Source organism: Lepidothrix coronata, unplaced genomic scaffold (assembly GCF_001604755.1).
Source record: "Lepidothrix coronata isolate B3197 unplaced genomic scaffold, Lepidothrix_coronata-1.0 Scaffold2, whole genome shotgun sequence".
Classification (NCBI taxonomy): domain Eukaryota; kingdom Metazoa; phylum Chordata; class Aves; order Passeriformes; family Pipridae; genus Lepidothrix; species Lepidothrix coronata.
This window is the reverse complement of record NW_016690182.1, coordinates 3,996,508-4,015,038: the sequence shown is the minus strand read 5'-3', so window position 1 is coordinate 4,015,038 and position 18,531 is coordinate 3,996,508. Positions and strand designations below refer to the sequence as shown.

General features: G+C 50.1%; 3 protein-coding genes across 5 annotated transcripts in view; 1 reads left to right on the top strand and 2 right to left on the bottom strand.

The window, feature by feature from the left end:
- Positions 1-88, bottom strand: part of TMEM255A (transmembrane protein 255A) — a 23,912-nt gene extending 23,824 nt beyond the window's left edge. The window contains exon 1 of the mRNA XM_017815189.1: positions 1-88. Coding sequence (XP_017670678.1) covers positions 1-57 — 57 coding nt within the window. The 5' untranslated portion in view covers positions 58-88.
- Positions 89-2,714: 2,626 nt separating this feature from the next.
- Positions 2,715-13,381, top strand: ATP1B4 (ATPase Na+/K+ transporting family member beta 4). 2 transcript variants are annotated; one of them, XM_017815170.1, is made up of 9 exons: positions 2,715-2,840; positions 3,028-3,092; positions 5,140-5,302; positions 7,987-8,115; positions 8,971-9,075; positions 9,334-9,530; positions 10,169-10,225; positions 10,926-11,021; positions 11,940-13,381. In XM_017815170.1, the coding sequence occupies exons 2-9, from the start codon at positions 3,030-3,032 to the stop codon at positions 12,099-12,101; spliced, it is 972 nt and encodes a 323-aa protein (XP_017670659.1). In that variant the 5' UTR covers positions 2,715-2,840; positions 3,028-3,029; the 3' UTR covers positions 12,102-13,381. The 2 variants fall into 2 exon arrangements, with proteins under 2 accessions (XP_017670659.1, XP_017670668.1); XM_017815179.1 differs by lacking the exon at positions 2,715-2,840 and adding an exon at positions 2,844-2,909.
- Positions 13,382-14,219: 838 nt separating this feature from the next.
- LAMP2 (lysosomal associated membrane protein 2) overlaps positions 14,220-18,531 on the bottom strand; it is a 13,873-nt gene continuing 9,561 nt past the window's right edge. For both annotated transcript variants that reach the window (XM_017815126.1, XM_017815144.1), the window contains exon 9: positions 14,220-16,629. In XM_017815126.1, the coding sequence (XP_017670615.1) occupies positions 16,487-16,629 (143 nt within the window). In that variant the 3' untranslated portion in view covers positions 14,220-16,486. The remainder of the gene's footprint in view (positions 16,630-18,531) is intronic.

The window sequence follows — 18,531 nt, the reverse complement described above, 5'->3', positions numbered from 1 at the left end:
CACGGAGTCGGGCAGGGCCACGCCGCCCGGGCGCTGCTGAGTCAGGGACTGCCGCATGGTGCCGGTGCCGCCGCTCCCGCCGCAGCCGCGGGGCCACGGCGGCGGCCACAGCCCCGGCACCGGCTGCGCCGCGCCTGCGCAGTGGGGCGGGAACGAGCGGCGGGGCCGGCTCGGAACCGGGCAGCGCCGAGCGGGAACGAACAGAACCGAACTGCACCGAACAGAACCGAACCGAACCGAACTGCACCGAACAGAACCGAACAGAACCGAACGGAACCGAACGGAACCGAACGGAACCGAACGGAACCGAACGGAACCGAACAGAACCGAACAGAACCGAACGGAACCGAACCGAACCGAACAGAACCGAACTGCACCGAACAGAACCGAACTGCACCGAACTGCACCGAACTGCACCGAACTGCACCGAACTGCACCGAACGGAACCGAACAGAACCGAACTGCACCGAACCGAACCGAACCGAACAGAACCGGACTGCACCGCCCGCTGCACCCCCGGGTCCGCGGGGAGCGCTTGGGCACGGGCACGTCCTTCCCAAGTGACTGCCCGGGGCCGTCCCGCTGGAAACAGCGGAGCGACAGTACCCCAGGAGGGGCTGGGGAGGGAGGGACAGAGCTCCTGCCCCATCTCCGGAGGGGACAGAGGTGCTGCCCCTTCTTCGGGAGGTCCCGCCGCACTCACCGGCAGCCCGGCCAGAGGGGCTTCCCGCCTCGCTGGTGTTGGCTCTCCCCATCTTTCTCCAGCCCCTTTACCTTCAGCAGCTCCCACCCCTCTCAAGCCCTGTTGCTCTGGGACATTCTGTCCTTCACCAAACACCTCCCTGGCACCTCTCTGTTACCTCGTCCTCCCCATGTCCCTCCTCCCTGCGGTGTGGGTGACAGTCCCGGGCAGCCCAGTGTTTTGTTTCCCGGTGCTCTGAGACGCTCCGGTGGCGATGCCTGCTGCTGCCCTTGCCCTGTCCCATGGAGGCAGCAATCCCCTGCAATCTCCCTGCGTCTCTGGCCAAGGAGCTAGGACAGGCCCTTAACCTCTGTTTTCCATATCCTATCTATAAAATAGCAATAAAAGCATCTTCCCAGCAGGCTTCATAATTGCTTGTAAATCACTTTAATGCCCTGGGCTGAAAGGTGCTAAGTACAAATCATATAATTGTTTCAAGCATATTTCATCAAGTTAAAAGAACTAATCCTATCTCTGCTTAAAAAAAAAAAAAAAAAAAAACAACACAGCACACCACACTTTAACTGGATAAGAGCCTAATGACCAGCTTCTCCCAGGAGAAAAGGGAAAGCATACACTGACAGCGGTGCGAGAGACAAGTTACAAATGCCCAGATCAATTAATGGCAAAGAACACATCACCTCCAGAGAAAACAGCAGTTATTCACCTCGGATGAACTAGAGGAGCCCTGAGCTCACTGCCTGTGTCCCACTGGACAGAGGGGCTGGCACTGGTCCCCACCTGCTCAGTCGCCCCCACTCTGTGACAGTGATGGAAGAGGCAGGTCTCAGTTCCCTCCTCCACTCCGTGCCAGGGTCAGGCTGAGCAGCAGCACAACTGCTGTGACAGGGTGTGTGTGCCCCCGGGGAGCTGCTGGTGCCCTACAATTGCCCAGGCCATGTTAAATCCCTGCATCCCATCCCAGCTCCTGAGCTTCAGGAAGGCAACCCTTGCCCCAAGGCGCCAGCCTGGCCAGGAGGTCCAGCTGTGAGCACAGCAGCCCGAGTGCCCTCCTGCCGGTGGGCTGGCTGCAGGCAGGCACCGGCACCGGTACTGAGCCAGCCCTGCCTGCAGACCCAGCAGGTGTGTGCCAGCCCCGGCCAACTCGGCACAGACCAGGGCAGCTGCCAGACCTCTTTGTTTCCTACTGTGCCCGTTTATTAGTGCAGCCGGTGAGGGCTTTCAGCCATGCTCAGGAGAGGAGAGGGAGAAGTGGTGCTTTACCTGCTTGGATGGCACGGTGCAGCCCTGTGGGAGCCTGGGACAGATGTCCCTGTGCCTCCGGGCAGAGCCCCAGCCTAGGCAAGGCAGTCTTTTGCCACTGTTGAACAAGGCCTGGCTCTCTTGTGAAGGGAAGGGTCACCGGTCCCATTGGAATTGTGCCAATAAATGAGCTGGTGGATAGTGCCAAGCTCCTGCTGGGACAGACGTGTAAAACGAGCCCTGCTGTTCCTTGAGAGCTGTGTGGGCACAACCAGAGCTGCCTGTCCCTGCCATCGCACCACTGGAGCTGTTCCAGGAGCAGGGCTCCAGCACGCAGCCCCTGTGCCCCAGTGCTTCATCCTGTGCCTGTAATTCACTGATGGGTGAAAAATCTGACACCCCCCAGCCCCGATCTGCTGGATGCCACAGTAAGGTGTCCCTCTGGATTTTGTCTGGTTGGCTGTGCCCAGCTCTTTAAGCCAGGTTGAGGAAGCCAATGCTGTGAACTTCTGGCTGCTGTCTTTATTCGAAGGGGTAAATATAGACCTGCCCCTTGCACTGCCCCTTCATTGCAAAAGAGATTTTGTAAGCATTAACCGTGGCCCGCTGTGACTGACAAGCACACATTGACCGACATGTGGCCATAGGAAACCCTAGTGATTTGCTAATGTTTATTAACAGCTGCATGGTCTCCTGGGGGCGAAGAGCCTGGCTTCCCATGTAGGGCACTGACTGGCAGTGATGGGGACCCAAACATGAGGCAATACTCAGTGAGGGGGCTGCAAAGGGCACCAGATTCCGGAGGACTCAGGATGGGATCCTGTTGCACTGAGCTCACCCCTCTTGGGAAAGCAAGTTATTTTTTGATCCACTCCTGAACACTGAGCTTTGCAGGGTAGGGAGGGAAAGCAGTGTGGCTCCCCACAGACAGGCAGAGGTCTTGGCACAGCTGTGGTTTTGGGAGGTGCTGTGGGGCTATGGGGCTGTGCCTGTGGGTTCCTGAGAGCAGGGGTGACATGGCACCCACAATGAGGCTCATGCTGCTGTGCTAACATTCATATTTCTCTGCATTTCCCACCCAGGGATGGACAGGAACACCAGCACCAGGGGCATGGAGGGCCAGCACAGCAGTTCCAGCCAGGAGGCGGTGAGTATTTTGGGGGCTGCTGGCCACCCTCCAAGAGGAGAGTGGGAGCTGCTGCAAGGACCTGCTTCATGGTTGATAAATATAACTACTTTGCTTCAGGAAATGCTGCTTTGTCCCTTCGGCAAAGCACTTTGTACTGGGAGGGGAAAGGACAGTGGCAGGTCTGGCTAGTGGTGCTGGCTGATGAGGGGGACTAGGAGGGACAGGGACACCTGGGCACAGCGACTCTGCACACCTGGATTTCAGCAGGAGGAATCCCCCATTTAGAGCTGACCTGGTCTGGGGTGAGGAAAAGGGAAAGCCCCTGGCTTCCCCCAGGACACGTGCAATCGGCAGCACAGAGTGATCTCGCCAGGGATCCAGCTTTTCTTTTCCTGATGTCATGGCCCACAGCAGCCCAGGGCTGTCCAGTGTTCCAACACATCCTACCTGGCTGTGTGTCCCATCCTGCCCCAGCTGCTGCCACTCCTTCTGCACCTTGTCCAAGTGAAAGGGACTGCTCCAAGACCGTCTCTGTCCTGGGCTGCAAAGCTAAACTGCCTGGGAGGTGGTTCATTCCAGACCTGACCCAGCTCCCTAGCTAAGAGGCGTCTGCTAGGCAGTGTGGTTGTCCCATCCTGTCCAGCTGCCCCACACCGATCCCGTGTTTCCATCAGCCCGTACCATGTGTGCCCTGTACCTCTGGCCATGCAGGAACTGGCTCGGGAAGGGCTCCAGCCTGGGGTGCAGGACCTGGGCCAAGCATTGCCTTGGCCGTACGGGAACCGTGGGCACTGTGCCGGGAGCAGGCTCTGACGCAGGCGGGCTAACAAAGGAGTCCCACCGGGGCTTTAGCCAGAGCCGATCAGGGCAGTCAGTGGGATGCTGATGGTTTACAGCCACGCTGGGTCTGACCAGGCTCCCCAAGGGACACATTCAGGCTTTGGAGTCAGTACTCTGCCCCCATTCTCGCTGTTTTGCAGTATTTGCGTGTCTGCGCAAGAGTTTAATCCCCCCGCCCCCGATTCAAAGGTGTTTCCAAGCCAGGCGTTCTGCCAAGCTGTCGGCAACTTCCCGGCTCCCCCGGGGCAACCTACGGGGTGCAAATGTCTTGTTTGTCAGCCCTGGCTCCAACAGGTGCCCGCGGCCGGCAGGTTTCCATGGCCCTCGGCGCAGACACGGGGCGATGCTGCCGGTGCAGCTGCTGTGGATCCGCGCTCGGAGCGGGCGCAGCACCCCGGGGAGCCGTGCCCGGTTTGCACGAGCGTGGCTCTGACCCAGCCGGGGGCGGCTGAGCCCTGCAGCGGCATCTGCATTAAATGTGGGGAGGCGATGAACCCATCCAGACCTCAGCATCGCCCTCCTCCCCGGCTGAAAGTCAGGTCGGCACCTTATCCTACCTCACTGCCTGCTTTTGGAGACACAGAACATGCCCAGGTTCAAGGACGGCTGCTGTGTCTCAAGCGACTCTTGGCCAGGGCCAGGTACAGAGAGGTTTGTGTTCCTCAGTTCTGGACAAACAAGTTTTCACCACCGAGGCAAAATACAAACTGTTGCAACCTGAGGAGATGCTTTTCCCTGGAACTCAGCATAACTGAAATATAACAACAAAGGGATTTCTCCAAACACTAAACACTTCCTCCTGCACCAAGAAAAACAAACTGAATGACCTTATATGCTGCTGCCTGCTATCATCTGTGGTAGCACTGAAAATGTGCATTTGAGCTCAGAGATGTTGCAGAAGCGTGGGAACAGTCCTGACCCTCCCAGATCACAGGTTTTCTTTGGTCATGTTCATACAGGTGGAAAAAGATGAGTTTCTGTAAATGCCAGGACAAGGAGACAGTACCCAGTGTGATGGCAGTGACGTACATGTCATGGAAAAATGGGTGCTGGGTTCTAAGAGATCTTAAGTCGGAACAGCCAAAACTGCCTCTCTTTAACTCAAGAGTGATGATGGGAAAATGGAAATTTGAAACATTTCCAGCTATTAAGTGCTTTTGCATTTATTTTTGGCCAATGAGATGTTCAGCTTGCCTGTGGGGGTTGTGTTCTGTAACTCTTCCAGGAAAATAAGCATGAGGAGAAGGTCCAAGATCCTGACAGAGGGAAGGACGAGACCAAGGCAGAGATGGGGAGCAAAACCTGGGCAGACCTGGCTGGGGAGATGAAGATATTCCTGTGGAACCCGGAGGAGAGAACATGCCTGGGGAGAACAGCCAAGAGCTGGGGTAGGTCCTTGCTCAAGCCCTACTTCTGGGGATTGCTGCCTTTTCTGCTTCACAACAGATTCACTTAACTGTGAATAGCTTGGACTGACCACCCCTGTCCATTTTTTTAGTGTAAATATTTCTAGCCAGTGCAATAAAGAACTAGTGAGGAGGACAAGCAGAAAACTCTTGTTCTGGATGTTAATGTTGACTCAGAGTGTGAAAGCAAAGATTTCAGCTGCCCAGACTGAGTCCTGGAAAGAAATTTAGAGTCTGAAAAAGCATGGGGGCTGCAGGTCAGTCTGCTGCAGCCATGCATCTCTGCTTCTGCCAGCACCCCAGCTCCTGCCTGTGTAAGTCAGGAGCCTGTGGGACAGTGGCTTTGGGGTCATCAGGTTGGTAGAGGAAGGGTACTCAAGCTGTAGGGCAGGTGTTTTGTGAAGGGTGCACACCACAGGGCTGAGCAGCCCTCCCTGCCTATGTGATCCCTGGCTCTGGGGAGGGAAGGGCTGGTCCCCACTGTCACCCCACAACTTCCCGGGATGTGCCATGGTGCCCACAGCAGAACCCACAAGTGCTGTCAGGGCCAGTGGGCTGGGATGTGCCAGTGAGGGTTCTGAGTGCCCTGTCTACTTTATCTGCATCCATGTGGCCCTCAAAAATTACCTCTGAGGCTGGAGGTACCCCGGGTGGTTAAGAGCAGCCCTTTGCTGTGGGGAGAGCTCTGCTGCAGGCTCGGTGCAAAACCAAAGTGCCACAGCACATGCAGTGCAGTCCACCTTTCCAGCTCTGTTCTGACAGCACACAGCTCCCGTGGCAGAGTGAAAATCCCAACCTGAGCCCAGAATCACTCGCACATCCACACCAGTGTAAGGCTGTGAGCTCTCAGGGCTGGTGCTCAGTGTTGGCAGCCCTTGGCTGGCACTGGCAACATGTTGCAATCCCCGCAGCCTGCCTGTGCCCCTGCTGAGCGCTCTGGGTCTCCTGCAAAGCCTGTGGGGACAGCCAGGAGGGGAAGCTGCCCATCAGCACCAGAGGAGGCTGAAAACCCACAAACATGAGCCAGGGTCAGATCCTGACATCCACATTTGCTCCCCTGTGCCCTTTGCTGGCCATGGAGGCAGCCCAGTTCTTCTGCCTCTTTGCTGGATGGGAAGGTGCAGAATGAAGTGCGGGAGCAGTATGGGGGTGACAGTCCTTAGGGATGTGGGTTTGTGTTTCTGGAGGCTCTGCCAGGTGCTGAGAAGATGCCTGTGAGAGAACTTGCTCGGTCTGATGTGGATGTGACCCTGCTAGCAGTTATTTATTTTCAGCCTCAGGGTGGGTGCACCATCCTCCTGCACCCTGGGATCATCGTGCTCTGCCATAGGATCCCACCCTCCATGGACACACATGCCCTCGGTGCACACACTTGTGCTCACATGCCTGTACAGGGGGACAGGAGAGAGACATTGAAACTACTGTGAAAATCAAAATTTCTTTTAAAGTGAGAACACTTGGAGGTGAATGAAGCTGAACTTTCCCATCCTCATCTCATGGTTGAGGAGGAAATTTGCCCAGCCTGGGGCTGCTCCCCCGTGCTGCTCTGAAGGTGTCCCCCACAGACTGGGGGCTCAGGGGACTTGCACTGACAAAGTGCAGGGCCACAGGGTTATCACTGGAGGGCCCAGGCCCTGGGAAAGGCTGCACCCCCATCTCTGCCAGTGACAATGCTTCCCACTGCACTGCAGAAAACATCAGAGGGGGAATGCTAGAGGCAAGATATTTCAACAAGCATCATCTTGGCACCCCAGCAGCAGTTCTAGCTCTGCCAGGCTGGGGCAGAGGCACCATCCAGCATCACCGTGGCAGGGCTGGGCATTGTCTCTGCTGTGCCACCAGCAGCAGTGATGGTCCCATGCACCTCAGCTCAGCTCACAGCAGGACATGGCCCTCAGTGTTTCCCAGCACCGTGGCTGCGGCAGAAGCACGGCAGGAGAGCACATCTGTGTTCCCAGGGCTCCCCCTGAGCTGCCGGAACGTTTCTCCTGGGAAATGTTTGGGTTAGGGCTTCATTTTGCTTTCTGAACCGCTGGGTTTTATTCATAGGCCATGGCCTCCTGAGACATCCTCAGCCATGAGCCTGGTCCAGAGGAAAAACAAACCCATTCCCTGAATGTCCGGGCCATGAAACAGCCAGTGTGGTGCTGCAGCCCCAGAGTGTTCAGATGCTGCTCACTGAGTCTCAGCACAGGGTCCCTGCCATGCAGGGGACACGAGTCAGGGCAGGAGCATCACCCCACAGCCCCATCAGGAATTTGGAGGTGCTGAAGCCAGTGGGTATCCTTGCATGTTACCATGCCAAGAGCAGGTGGGAAGGGCAAGAGGCAAGGCTGGGTCTATCTGTTGGAGGGAGCTGAGGCAGGTGGACATGCAGACAGCTGGTCCTGACTGCTCTGGGAAGGGCCTTGCAGCAAAAGGGGTACAGAGCCGAGTAGCAGCTGCCCCAGCCCCAGGGCTGGATAGGGAGCATGTCTGGCTGAGAGTCCTGCACCCAAAACCACCAGGGTCTGTGTGCAGGGTGTGTGTGTGCAAGCTCCCACCTCCACCACAGGCTCAGAGCTGTGGAGGACGCCGAGCTGAGCACGACTGTGCATCCCTGTGGGACGCCTCCCACGGGATGTGCTCTGGTTGCATCAACAGCAACATGCCTCTGTCTTTTGCAGGCCTGATCTTACTGTTTTACTTCGTTTTCTACACGTGCCTGGCGGGAATGTTTGCTTTTTGCATGTACGTGATGCTGCTCACGCTGAGCCCCTACACGCCCAGGTTCCGGGACCGCGTGTCTCCACCAGGTACGTACCCCAGCCAGCCTGACCCTGGGCACCTCTGAGGGCACTTGCCCAGCAATGGCCTACTGAAATGGCATGGCTGGGACCTCAGACAAAGCCCTGCTGGAGCTGTACACTCCCACAGTCACCCAGCCCTCCATCACACAGCGTGTTCTCACTTACCTCAGGGCACTGACAGAGCTGCAGGTTCTCTGCAGAGGATCAGACATCTTAAATAGCCCCATGGGAAGCATTTGTCCTGATTATACTAATTGTTATTTAATTATGCTATTTATTGTTATTGTTATTCTCAAGGTAAATGGCCAAGTTTAGTCATTTCATAGGTGATGCTGATTCATTTCAGCTGCTGCCTGTTTATACCTCATATCTTCAAAACAAAATGCAAATCAAGAGCAATTTTTATTATTTGGGGGAGTTCTGGCAAGATAATGTTCAGAATATCCTTTCCCTGTATCAGACACAGCATTTTCCCTGTGTTTTTTGTGTTGGTGGGGAACACAAGGCCCTCTCACCTTGACCCCTGTCTGGAGCCAGCCAGGCAGCTGGGAACATGGAGAATGCCTCAGCCCCTCTGTGCAACCCCAAGCCCATCACTTACCCACAGCACTGCTGAGACCCTCCATATCTCCCCTGTTTCCTGGGATATTTTGATGTGTATATGGTGTTCTCTGGGGGTGAAGTGGAGGTGAGGGATCAGTAGGTTGAGAAGAGAGTCGATTTGTGCACTGGTGCTGCCACTCTCATGGCTGTGCCCAGCCCCAAGCCCAGTCACAGAGCAACCAGCCCCTACAACACACACCCCAAGCCCGTGGCCAGTCCACCCACGTTTGCTGTATCAGAGTCCATCTCCTTCTTCAGGAGTGATGATCAGGCCATACTTGAATGGGTTCACCATTGCCTTCAATGTCTCTCAGCCCAACACGTGGCAGCCCTACGTGGACAGCATGCACCACTTCCTAGCAGGTAAGCTCTTCATCACCCCAGGAATCATGCTGGTGAGTTGTTTCCATCCATGCACACATGGGTGCAGGGGTCTCCTCCTGGGCATCTCATGACCCCCATTTGGAAAGCGAGGCTCAAAAGGACATGGGAGCTTCTGTGGGAGGGAGCTTTGCCTTTCTGGGTGGGACTTTCTAATGCCCTTGACATGTGGATGTACTCTGAGAGTGTGGGTCTGTGCAGGTCTCAGGAAATTTTAACAAGTCTCTTGGTCCCCCCCAGCTTATGATGACAAAGTTCAAGAAGAAAAGAACATCGAGTGTGTCTCGGGACAGTACTTCATCCAAGGGGGTGATGACAGTGAGGAGAAGAAGGCCTGCCAGTTCAAGCGCTCACTGCTGCAGAACTGCTCTGGCATTGAGGACCCAACATTTGGATACTCCAAAGGCCAGCCCTGCATCCTGCTGAAGATGAACCGGGTACAGAGGAAGCTTTTCATCTCAATTCCTTCCTTCAGTGCATCCCAGTGTGATAAAGACCATGCAGGGACTGAAACTCTTTCACTTCTCAGGCCCAGAGAAAAAGTGAACTAGAATCCCCAAACTTGCTGGCTCATACCCACTAGAAAACATAAAAAGAAACACTACAAAACTTGCTTGATTTGATTTGCTGAGGCTTGAGTGCTTAGAGGACCTCGTGCCAGGCCCTTCTCTGGGAAGAACTGAGCTTTCAGGGTACATTCCAGACCCCAGGCACTTTACAGTGGGAATTTTCATAGAACTGAGTTTATTTTAAATCTAACAGCGTGGTGGTTCAGTGCATACTGCTGGGAAAATAAGCCTAAGAGGATGTGAACTGTGTGGGGAGGGGGCTGTGTTACTCCAGGGTGTTTGGGCTTTCTGGGTGCTCTGCTCTGCCCCTGCTCTCAGGCACCAATCCAGCACTCAGCCAAGGGCAGGTCACACTGTGTGGGGTGACAGACTCTGCTGTAGGGACACACAGCTCCTGTCCTGAGCAATGTGACTGGCACCCAGAAAGGTTTAAGCCCTGGAGAAGGGTGGCAGCACATGCTTGGCACTGCATTTCCTACAAGCATGGATGGTTTTTGTTTTTGCAGATCATAGGCTACCGCCCTGGCGCTGGGGTCCCTGTGAGGGTGGACTGCAAAGTGCAGGTACTGCTTTCCTTCATGCTGGGCACTGTGGTGGGTACAAGGCCAAATGCCAATGCCAAATGATGGACCCCACCACCATCTGTCTTCATTTTAGCCCCAAACACTCACAGGACCCAGTGCTGCCCATGTGTCTGGGTGCAAGTGGGGGCTGGTCTGCTGAGAGCAGCAGAGGCCACCAGTCTCCTGCTTCCCACCTTGGCCATCACCCTCTGAGTGCTGCTGGCTGCTGTCAGCCTGACTGGCAGCACTCTGCTCAGCCCCTGTGGGCAGACCTGCTGGGCTGGGTGCTGCAGTGCCAGCTAGAGCCTGGAACTGGGGGAAACATGCAGGAACTGCTCACATCCATCTCCAGCCTCTCCACAGCACCCTCAGTCCTGGGGGGCACCCTGCAAGCCAACTGCAATAAGGGGAAGGAAGGGCTCCCACTGCCCAGGCAGCTGCTGGATCATACCCTAGAAATCAACAGGCAGCAAACTCAAACCCTTGCCCATGGCTCCATAGCTCCGTTCTGCCCTGGCTGGGATCAGGAGAGCAGCTGTGCTCACAGCAGGCACCCTGTGGGCAGCACAGCTGAGCCCTGCCGTGGGCTGGCAGGAGACATCCATATTAAAGCTCCTTTGCCTTGCTCTGCAGGGAGCTGCATTTTGTGTCCCATGTCCTATGTGTGTGTGTGTGTCCTTATTTTTTTCTCTGATCACAGAAAGGCAACGAGAGCCATCTCAGATCCGTGGACTTCTACCCTGGGAATGGGACGTTTGACCTCATGTATTATCCCTACTATGGCAAGTTCACTCATGTAAGTGATGGCTCTGGCATCTCTGTTCTGCCTCTTTGAGAAGGAGAGGGCAGGAGCTGCTGTGCAGAGTACAGATGTGCTTTCTGGCTATTTTGGGCAGATGCAGGCAGGAGGGAGGCCATGGGCACTGGGATTACAGTGCTCTATTTCTGTCTCTGACAAACCACGGGATATCCTTGGGGACTCCTTGCTAGCAATGGGAATGATTACATTTACCAGCTGGAGACTAAGATTGGCATTGCTAACTCCCAGGGAAGGTCTCAACACCAGCATTTTCCCAGGATATTAGGGAAGTCAGGGGTTAGGTGACACAAGAGGAAAAGGATGGGGCATCTGACAAAGCTATGGCAAAACAGCTTTCAGGCTGGATGGCTCCAAACAGAGCAGTCCAACATCAGCAGCTATTTCTGAACATGCTGGCCAGCACTGCTCTGAGCTGTGCTGGGCTGTGCAGTGTTGGGAGGGAACACACCATCACAGAAAAACCTGAAATGGAAGATGAGGCAGGCACTAGACTCCTATTGTCATACTGCTGCCAGCTGAAGCTGAGTAACAGCCCCAGATGCCATGTCTGCACATCCTTTGAGCACACAGATCCATGGAACACCATGGATTTCTTATTACAAGCCATAGGCTGGTTTTTAGAACAGCAGAAAGTATCTGAGAGTCCCGTTGTCTGGTGTTGTCCTGGGTAATCAGCCCAAGAGGCAAAGGTGCACTACAAAACTCCAACATGATCCCATCCCTCTGAGGCACAGGCACAGAAAGGCTCAACTTCATCATCCCATGGGATCATGATGGACATCAGGGAAATGCCCGGGAATCGTGAACCAATTACTAATGATTTTACTGATCGTGAGAGCCCAGCCTGCCTTTCTGCTCCCTCAAAAATTGCACTTAAATCTCCCTTCTTTTCAGGTCAACTACACATCCCCACTGGTGGCCATGCACTTTACAGATGTGGAGAAGAATCACTTGGTCCCCATTCAGTGCAGTCTGAATGGGAAAGGGATTATCAACGACCTTAACAGCGACCGCTTCCTGGGCCGAATCATCTTCACACTCAGCATCGGGAAGTAGCCACTGCCAACACCAGGCACTTAGGTTAAGTCAGTCAGAGGCTTTTTCCTTTTTAAAGCATCAAGCCAGCATTTTTTCAGCTAGGAAAAACAGGCACATGGAGATTATTGTTAATTTATTTTTGTTCATAGTTAGGAAACAAAGGAAATGCAATGGAGCATGGATCCACATTTTTCATCACCTGATGTAAATCATTATTAGTAAAAATTAAGTTATCTCCTGGGCAGAGAACCTGCAAAAGCATTTCAGTTTTGATTAAAAATCCTCTGGTATCCGAATGCTATTTTCATAAGGTCTTTTACGAGTGACCCCTGTGGAATGCATTTTTCCTGGCTTTAAATTTTAAATTTTACCATAGTTTTATGTGCATTTCTCAGGCAAAAGCTAACAAGAGGGTAGTTTATCAGCACTATTATTGTTAAAATAATAAACAGCAAAAATTCTGGATTATGCCTGCAATAACTGAGTTAAAAAGTGAAAATGGCAGTTCTCAAAATGCCTTCTAGGATCTTCAGCACCAGAAGCATCTTGACTGCAGCATTTTACACAGCTTGTTCAGCACACCCAGGGTGTTGAGCAAGGGCCACACAGAAAATCATTTGCCCTTGAACCTTTCCAGCTGTTCCTTTCTGATGTGGGAAGACTAATGCATTTGTCCCTCCCTCCTCCTCACTCCAGTACTTCTCTCTGCCCCAGGAATCCTCATCAAGTCTCTTAGGCAGGGCCAAGCAAAAGGAGCCCTCTTGTCACGGTTCACAGGTTGGCAGTGCCTCATTGCTTCTCCTGATCGGGCACAGAAGTGCCCAGAGCTTTCAGACTGGTTCTTCCCTGGTCCAGAGAGGTCACAGCTCTAACGCTGCAGCAGCCACAGGGAAACACTCGGTGGTTTAATTGTTAAAGGGTCAATGTGGATATGGAGGAAGCCCCCAGCTCATCATCCCCAAAGGCTGATGGAGCACATCTGTCCCTGTCCCAGCAGAGCACTGCTACCCTGAGCAACCTCTGCTGCACGGCCACCCGACCCTCCCAGCCCTTGTGTCTGAGACATGAACTGCACTCTGCATGTTGGGAGCTACGAGAACACAGCAGGACAGGACACCTTGGGATAATGTACTAGTTGGAAAGCACACTTACTAAAATTACTGACTGAACAGGAGCATTATGGTATGTTTGTCCTACATCCTAGTCCAGGTACTTAATCTGCCGTCATTTCCTGATCTATATAAGTCTCTAAGAAGTAATTTTTTGTATTAAAAATAAAGTGACTACAGTAAAATTAACTCTGTGGTAGCATTCTTCAGACACTGGTGTAAGAGATGCAGTTTGTGACTTTAGCTCCCTGTGCTGGCCAGTTAGGGACTGAATTTCAAAGCGGTGTGTAACTTGATCCTGGAATTCTGAGCACTTGATTAAGTGGAATTCTGAGAACTTGATTAACTTCCTTGGGCCAAAGAGTTCAGGAACCCAGAACAATAAGACTCCCTCTACACTATCACAACCAACCATCTGGCAAAACCTATTTATTAAGAACTGTTAAAAACCTGAACCAGAGGTAGTTTAGGAACTAATTCTGCTCAGATGTCATCATTCAGATGACACTGATAGAGCCAGGGCAACACAATCATTCTGCCTGCACAAGTTATCTGAAAGGGCATCTTCTGATCAACAGAAACTGTCTTCTGCCAAGGAGGAGGATGCTGGGGGAGTGGCTCTTCTTTTGCCATCAGAAATACATTGAATCCACAAGCACTCCTCCCCCTGCCAATTGCTTTAGCTCTTTTAATATATTTATAGTTCTGTGGGGTCTTGAAAGGAAACCAAACCCTTCATGCTTTTTGCCGTGTAATTAACAGTTCTTATGCTAGCAACAAGGTAAAACTTTATTTAATGTCTATTCCCTATCTGCCTGTTGGAAGGATTCATGAGGTAGCAGACACTGGACCCTTGCTTTGATCAAATCAACAAAATAAAATTGACTTATTTGGATGCAAATGTGTGAACAGCTTAGAAGCAAGAGCTTCTGTTTCCCCACCAACATCCAGATCCAGGCATGTTGACAATCCCATTGGAAAAGCTTTCAGAAATGGCATGTGTTGTCTACTTACACTGAAACAAAGCTTTATAAACACAAGAGTTAACTTTATTTTCCACACACATATTCTGCTTTCAGCATATTTGTACAGTCATTTCAAGATCTGGAAAACTGTATACACCACTCTTCATGCTGCAACAACCTGAAAGTGCTGGATCAACTTTTGACTTCTATTGAAGCTCAAAATAATACTTTATATGTATATATAAAATATATATATATGTGTATGTGTCTGCATCTGGGAAATGACCACATTTTACTAAAATAGCCTAGCAAAAGTGATGTTAAATACTTCAGTCTGCAATCTGAGCATGAAACCATAGCTGGGATCCATCTGCTGGCAGCAGAGAAGCACCACACTCACCAGGGGGTGTTATTCAGAAATTGCCAGCCTTGAAATAATTCCATTTACCACTCTGGCAGGGAAATCAAGTATTGCGAGAGCAAAGGTACAATATAAAAGACCAAGACAACCAAATCTGAAGCACACAGTCCAACTCAGCAGCATTAAATTACATTCCTAAAAAAAAGACAACTTGGTTCAAGAGCCCATTTGCAGTACAAAGTCACTTTTGTCAGATTCAGGTAGAGTGTATCTTTGGTCACAGTGAGGACAAGAGTAATTGAATGTACAGGTATTTCTCAGACATCAAAACTAACTCTTCAGAAATCTCCCTTCCCTGAATATAGAGCTGTTGTGAGTTACTTAAACATCAGTGTTGGCTGTCACCTCTAAGCACGTGGATTACCGAAGGTGCTTTCCCTACAACGTGGACGTGGGCTCAATGCACAAAGAGATTAAATATGAAAGCAGCTTTAGCAAACATTTGCTGCAGAGGATAGAGCTCTGCCCTCAGTAGCTCTCTGCAGACCTGGCAGCTCTTGAGCTGTCCTGCAGCTGGAAATCAGGGCTCCTTGGCTGCACAAGGCTTCTGCCAACGTGGACCAAAGAGGCTGAAAGAGCAAGAGGCTCCTTTCATCCTTCCCTCCCATCAACACGAACCTGATGGGAGTGAAGCAGAACACAACCACTAACGACTAACTTATATTTTGGTACAGTTTATATATGGAACATAGAATTGCAAAAGGTATGGCATTAATAACAAAGCATCTTCAAACAGGTCAGATGCTCTTATTCCTTTGGAAGTCACTTTCTTCACTATATATATATTCTGCTTTACAATCAGCATTCCTCATGCTAGAAATTTTGTGCTCTTACATTGAGACAGTAATAATGAGGAGGTTAAAAGCAGATAAATTCTATCAAAACCAACTGGTTTTATATCTTCACTTGCACTCCTAAATCACAGCTTTTCAGTGATCTCTTGTTAACCTATGAAAGCTGTCCAAAGGATCTGCAGGAATCTCTGAGCAATCTGTGTTTAGTCAGTCTTTGAGTGCTCTCAAAATACTCTTGAGCCTCACATGGAGCAGTGCTGTGTAATTTCTTTTATGTTCAGAATCAAAGCTGAGAGAAACTGCAGCCACTGAAATTCCAGCCTCCCACCCTCATTTCACAATTGAGCTCAGAACAAAAGGAAAAATGCAGTCCAACAAAATAGCACAGGAGACATTTCATTTAGCAGACTGTTGGCTTTTCTGAGTAGCCAAAGTTCTCCAGGACTATCTTAGCAAATTAGACATCATGCTAAGTGCAAAGCTATTCAATATATGTTAGCAGTCAACTTCTCCATACTGATGTTAAACAAATTAATTTACTAGAAGACTCAGATGCTCTTCTCATATTATGTTATTAGTGAGATCAGGTACCACCTTTACATTCAGAAAGAATAGGAAATTCAGACTGGTTCACAGGAACAGCCATATGCCAAGTTCCCCATAGAAGTCTGTTAAGAGCTTGGTATTTTTTTCCCACTGCATGTACAGTCCCTTTTGACACAGCATTCACACTTTTAATTATAGTTTTAGCTTTAGCATTATCCAAGACAAGCTGTAGGCAGCTAGAAATTTTCTTGTATAAAAAGATTAAACAACATAAAGCTTGGTAGATGTCTTCTTTCCTCAAAATAATTTCTCACAAGGACACACATCACCTCTGCTCAATTCTATGGTCCTCAGAACACTTACTTTTTCCAAAATCATACAGTAGCTTCAAGTAATCGCAACTCATCTTCATACTCATGGCATGTTATCCTACCATGAAGTGATTTTCATCTTTTTAAAGAAAGAAACCATGAATTAATTTGTTTTTCTTCTTTTTAAAGGGGCAGATCAGGGAGTCTGGGAAAGGGAGAAGAGCAGGGAAGGTGGCAACAGAGATGGAATTAAGAGATTATACAGACTGATAGCCAGTACGACTTTTTCTTCTTCCAATGAGGTAAGATATAAAGACAAGAATGATAAGGAATCCGAGCGCCATGCCCACTGCGATGGGAATAAGAAAGTTCAGGTCAGAATCAGCAGGGCATTCTTGGGCTGCAGAAAGGAGAAAAACAAAAAAGAAGCAAGGGAGAGTAAGTTAGTAAGGGAAATCAGGCATTAGAAACCAAAGAAAGCAAGGAAAAAAAGAGGCATTTTTGAGAAATTACGCTGCATTAGATACAGTAAAACATCTGAAGTAAAATCAGTATTGAGCAAAGAATTGATGGAAAGAGTGATTTCTTTAAACATATATTCTACACACATAATTTATATAGGTACTATACTTCTTCCGATTTCTATTTAATTTCAGCTTCCTCTAGTGAGGATAAATCAGAAATGTGAGGACAAAGCAGCAGCCTGAGCACCATTAGCTGATCACACCTCAGAGTTAGCAGCAATAAAGCAACAAAACCCCCAGACTGGTGTATCATTGCCTTGTCCAAGGGTCTTCCCAACCCTCAAGTGACCAGCACCTCTCTGGGTTCTAGACATGAAGAAATAATGGACAATCCAAGTAACAAAGTGGAAACTTACTGAAAAGCACTGAATGGAAAATGCTGAAAGACTCTCTTGAGTTGGGTACCTTTATTTTCAGCAAAAAAGGGTTACCAGTTTCAGATGAGAAGGACACAGACCTTACTGAAATGCACAGAGGAGGAAAAAACCAGAAGAGGCAGCTGTAATGCTACGCTGGTTTTTAATATACAGATTATAAAACATGTGAGGAGTACCTTGCTGATATAAACACTCATCAAGGATTAGCAAACAATGCTGGGAACTGGTTTCAAACTCAAGGATACACCTCAGACACGGGGACAGGGCTTGGCATTCTGTGCTGTTGGTAATGAGAGCAGAGCTCCACCTGCCTGGTGCCAGGAGAGGTTTGGTAAGGTATTGATATCGTGCCTGGAAGGGTGCCTGACTTACATGCTTCTCATAAAGCAGTGCTCCTTATAAAACTTTTTTGTCTGAGTTTTCCATAGAATCAGCATTAGTTACAGGAAATTTACTGTCTTGATTTAGCCTATTACACTCCAGCACACACTTGCCACTGCCCCTTCATGAAACCCTATACAAAGCCTTTGGCTCAGAGGAAGAACACCTGGAGGCTCCACACCTGAAAATACTAAACCCAGATTATCTGAAGGCACCTACTACCAAGTAGAGCAAGACTTGGAAAGGAAAAAAAAAAAAAAGGAGGAAAGGAAGTACTGAGAAAGTAATTAAGCATCTTAAAGAGAAACCTGCATTCAGTGTTTAGTCATCTTTGTTCACTGAAGATCAAGATACACAATTTCCTACATGCTGGATAATGGGTCATTAACCCTAAGCACAAATGGATTTGTTAAGTACGAAGAGTGCCCAGCAGGTAGGACAGAAAATTCCCTGTGTTCTTTAGAGGAAGAGGATGGCTGCAGTACACATCACACTAGGACAACTGCAAACAATTCCCAGAGAGGGTTTCTGGTTTCAGACCAGGGATGGTCACTGTACTGGTCAGAAGCTTCAGAGAGGTGTCTCCACATGCAGAACTGGTAACTACACCATGGCCCAGGCCCTGCATTTGGGCCAGCAGGAACGGCTTTTTCGGCTGACGTGGTTGAATGTGTCTCTATTCAAAGTAATCCAGAAATTTTGCCCCAAGACTTTCTTAGCCCCAGTATAAAAGCCACCTTCCTTTTTAATTCTGATCACGACATTCAACCAATAGCCCCAAATTTTGTGGTTTAGTGGTATATGCTATGCAACAGAGAACACTCTGGTAAATTTAAAAATTAAAAAAAACAGCCAAACAAAAAACAAATTAACAAATACCCCCCAAAAAAAACCCAAGCCCATTATTCATTAGCTAGAACTGCTTCTCTTAAGACCTCTTAGTATGACATCTTTAATGTAAAAGATCAGAAATCTTGGCATTTTAGAGTACAATCTGACTATTTAGTAAAGTGTGTATAA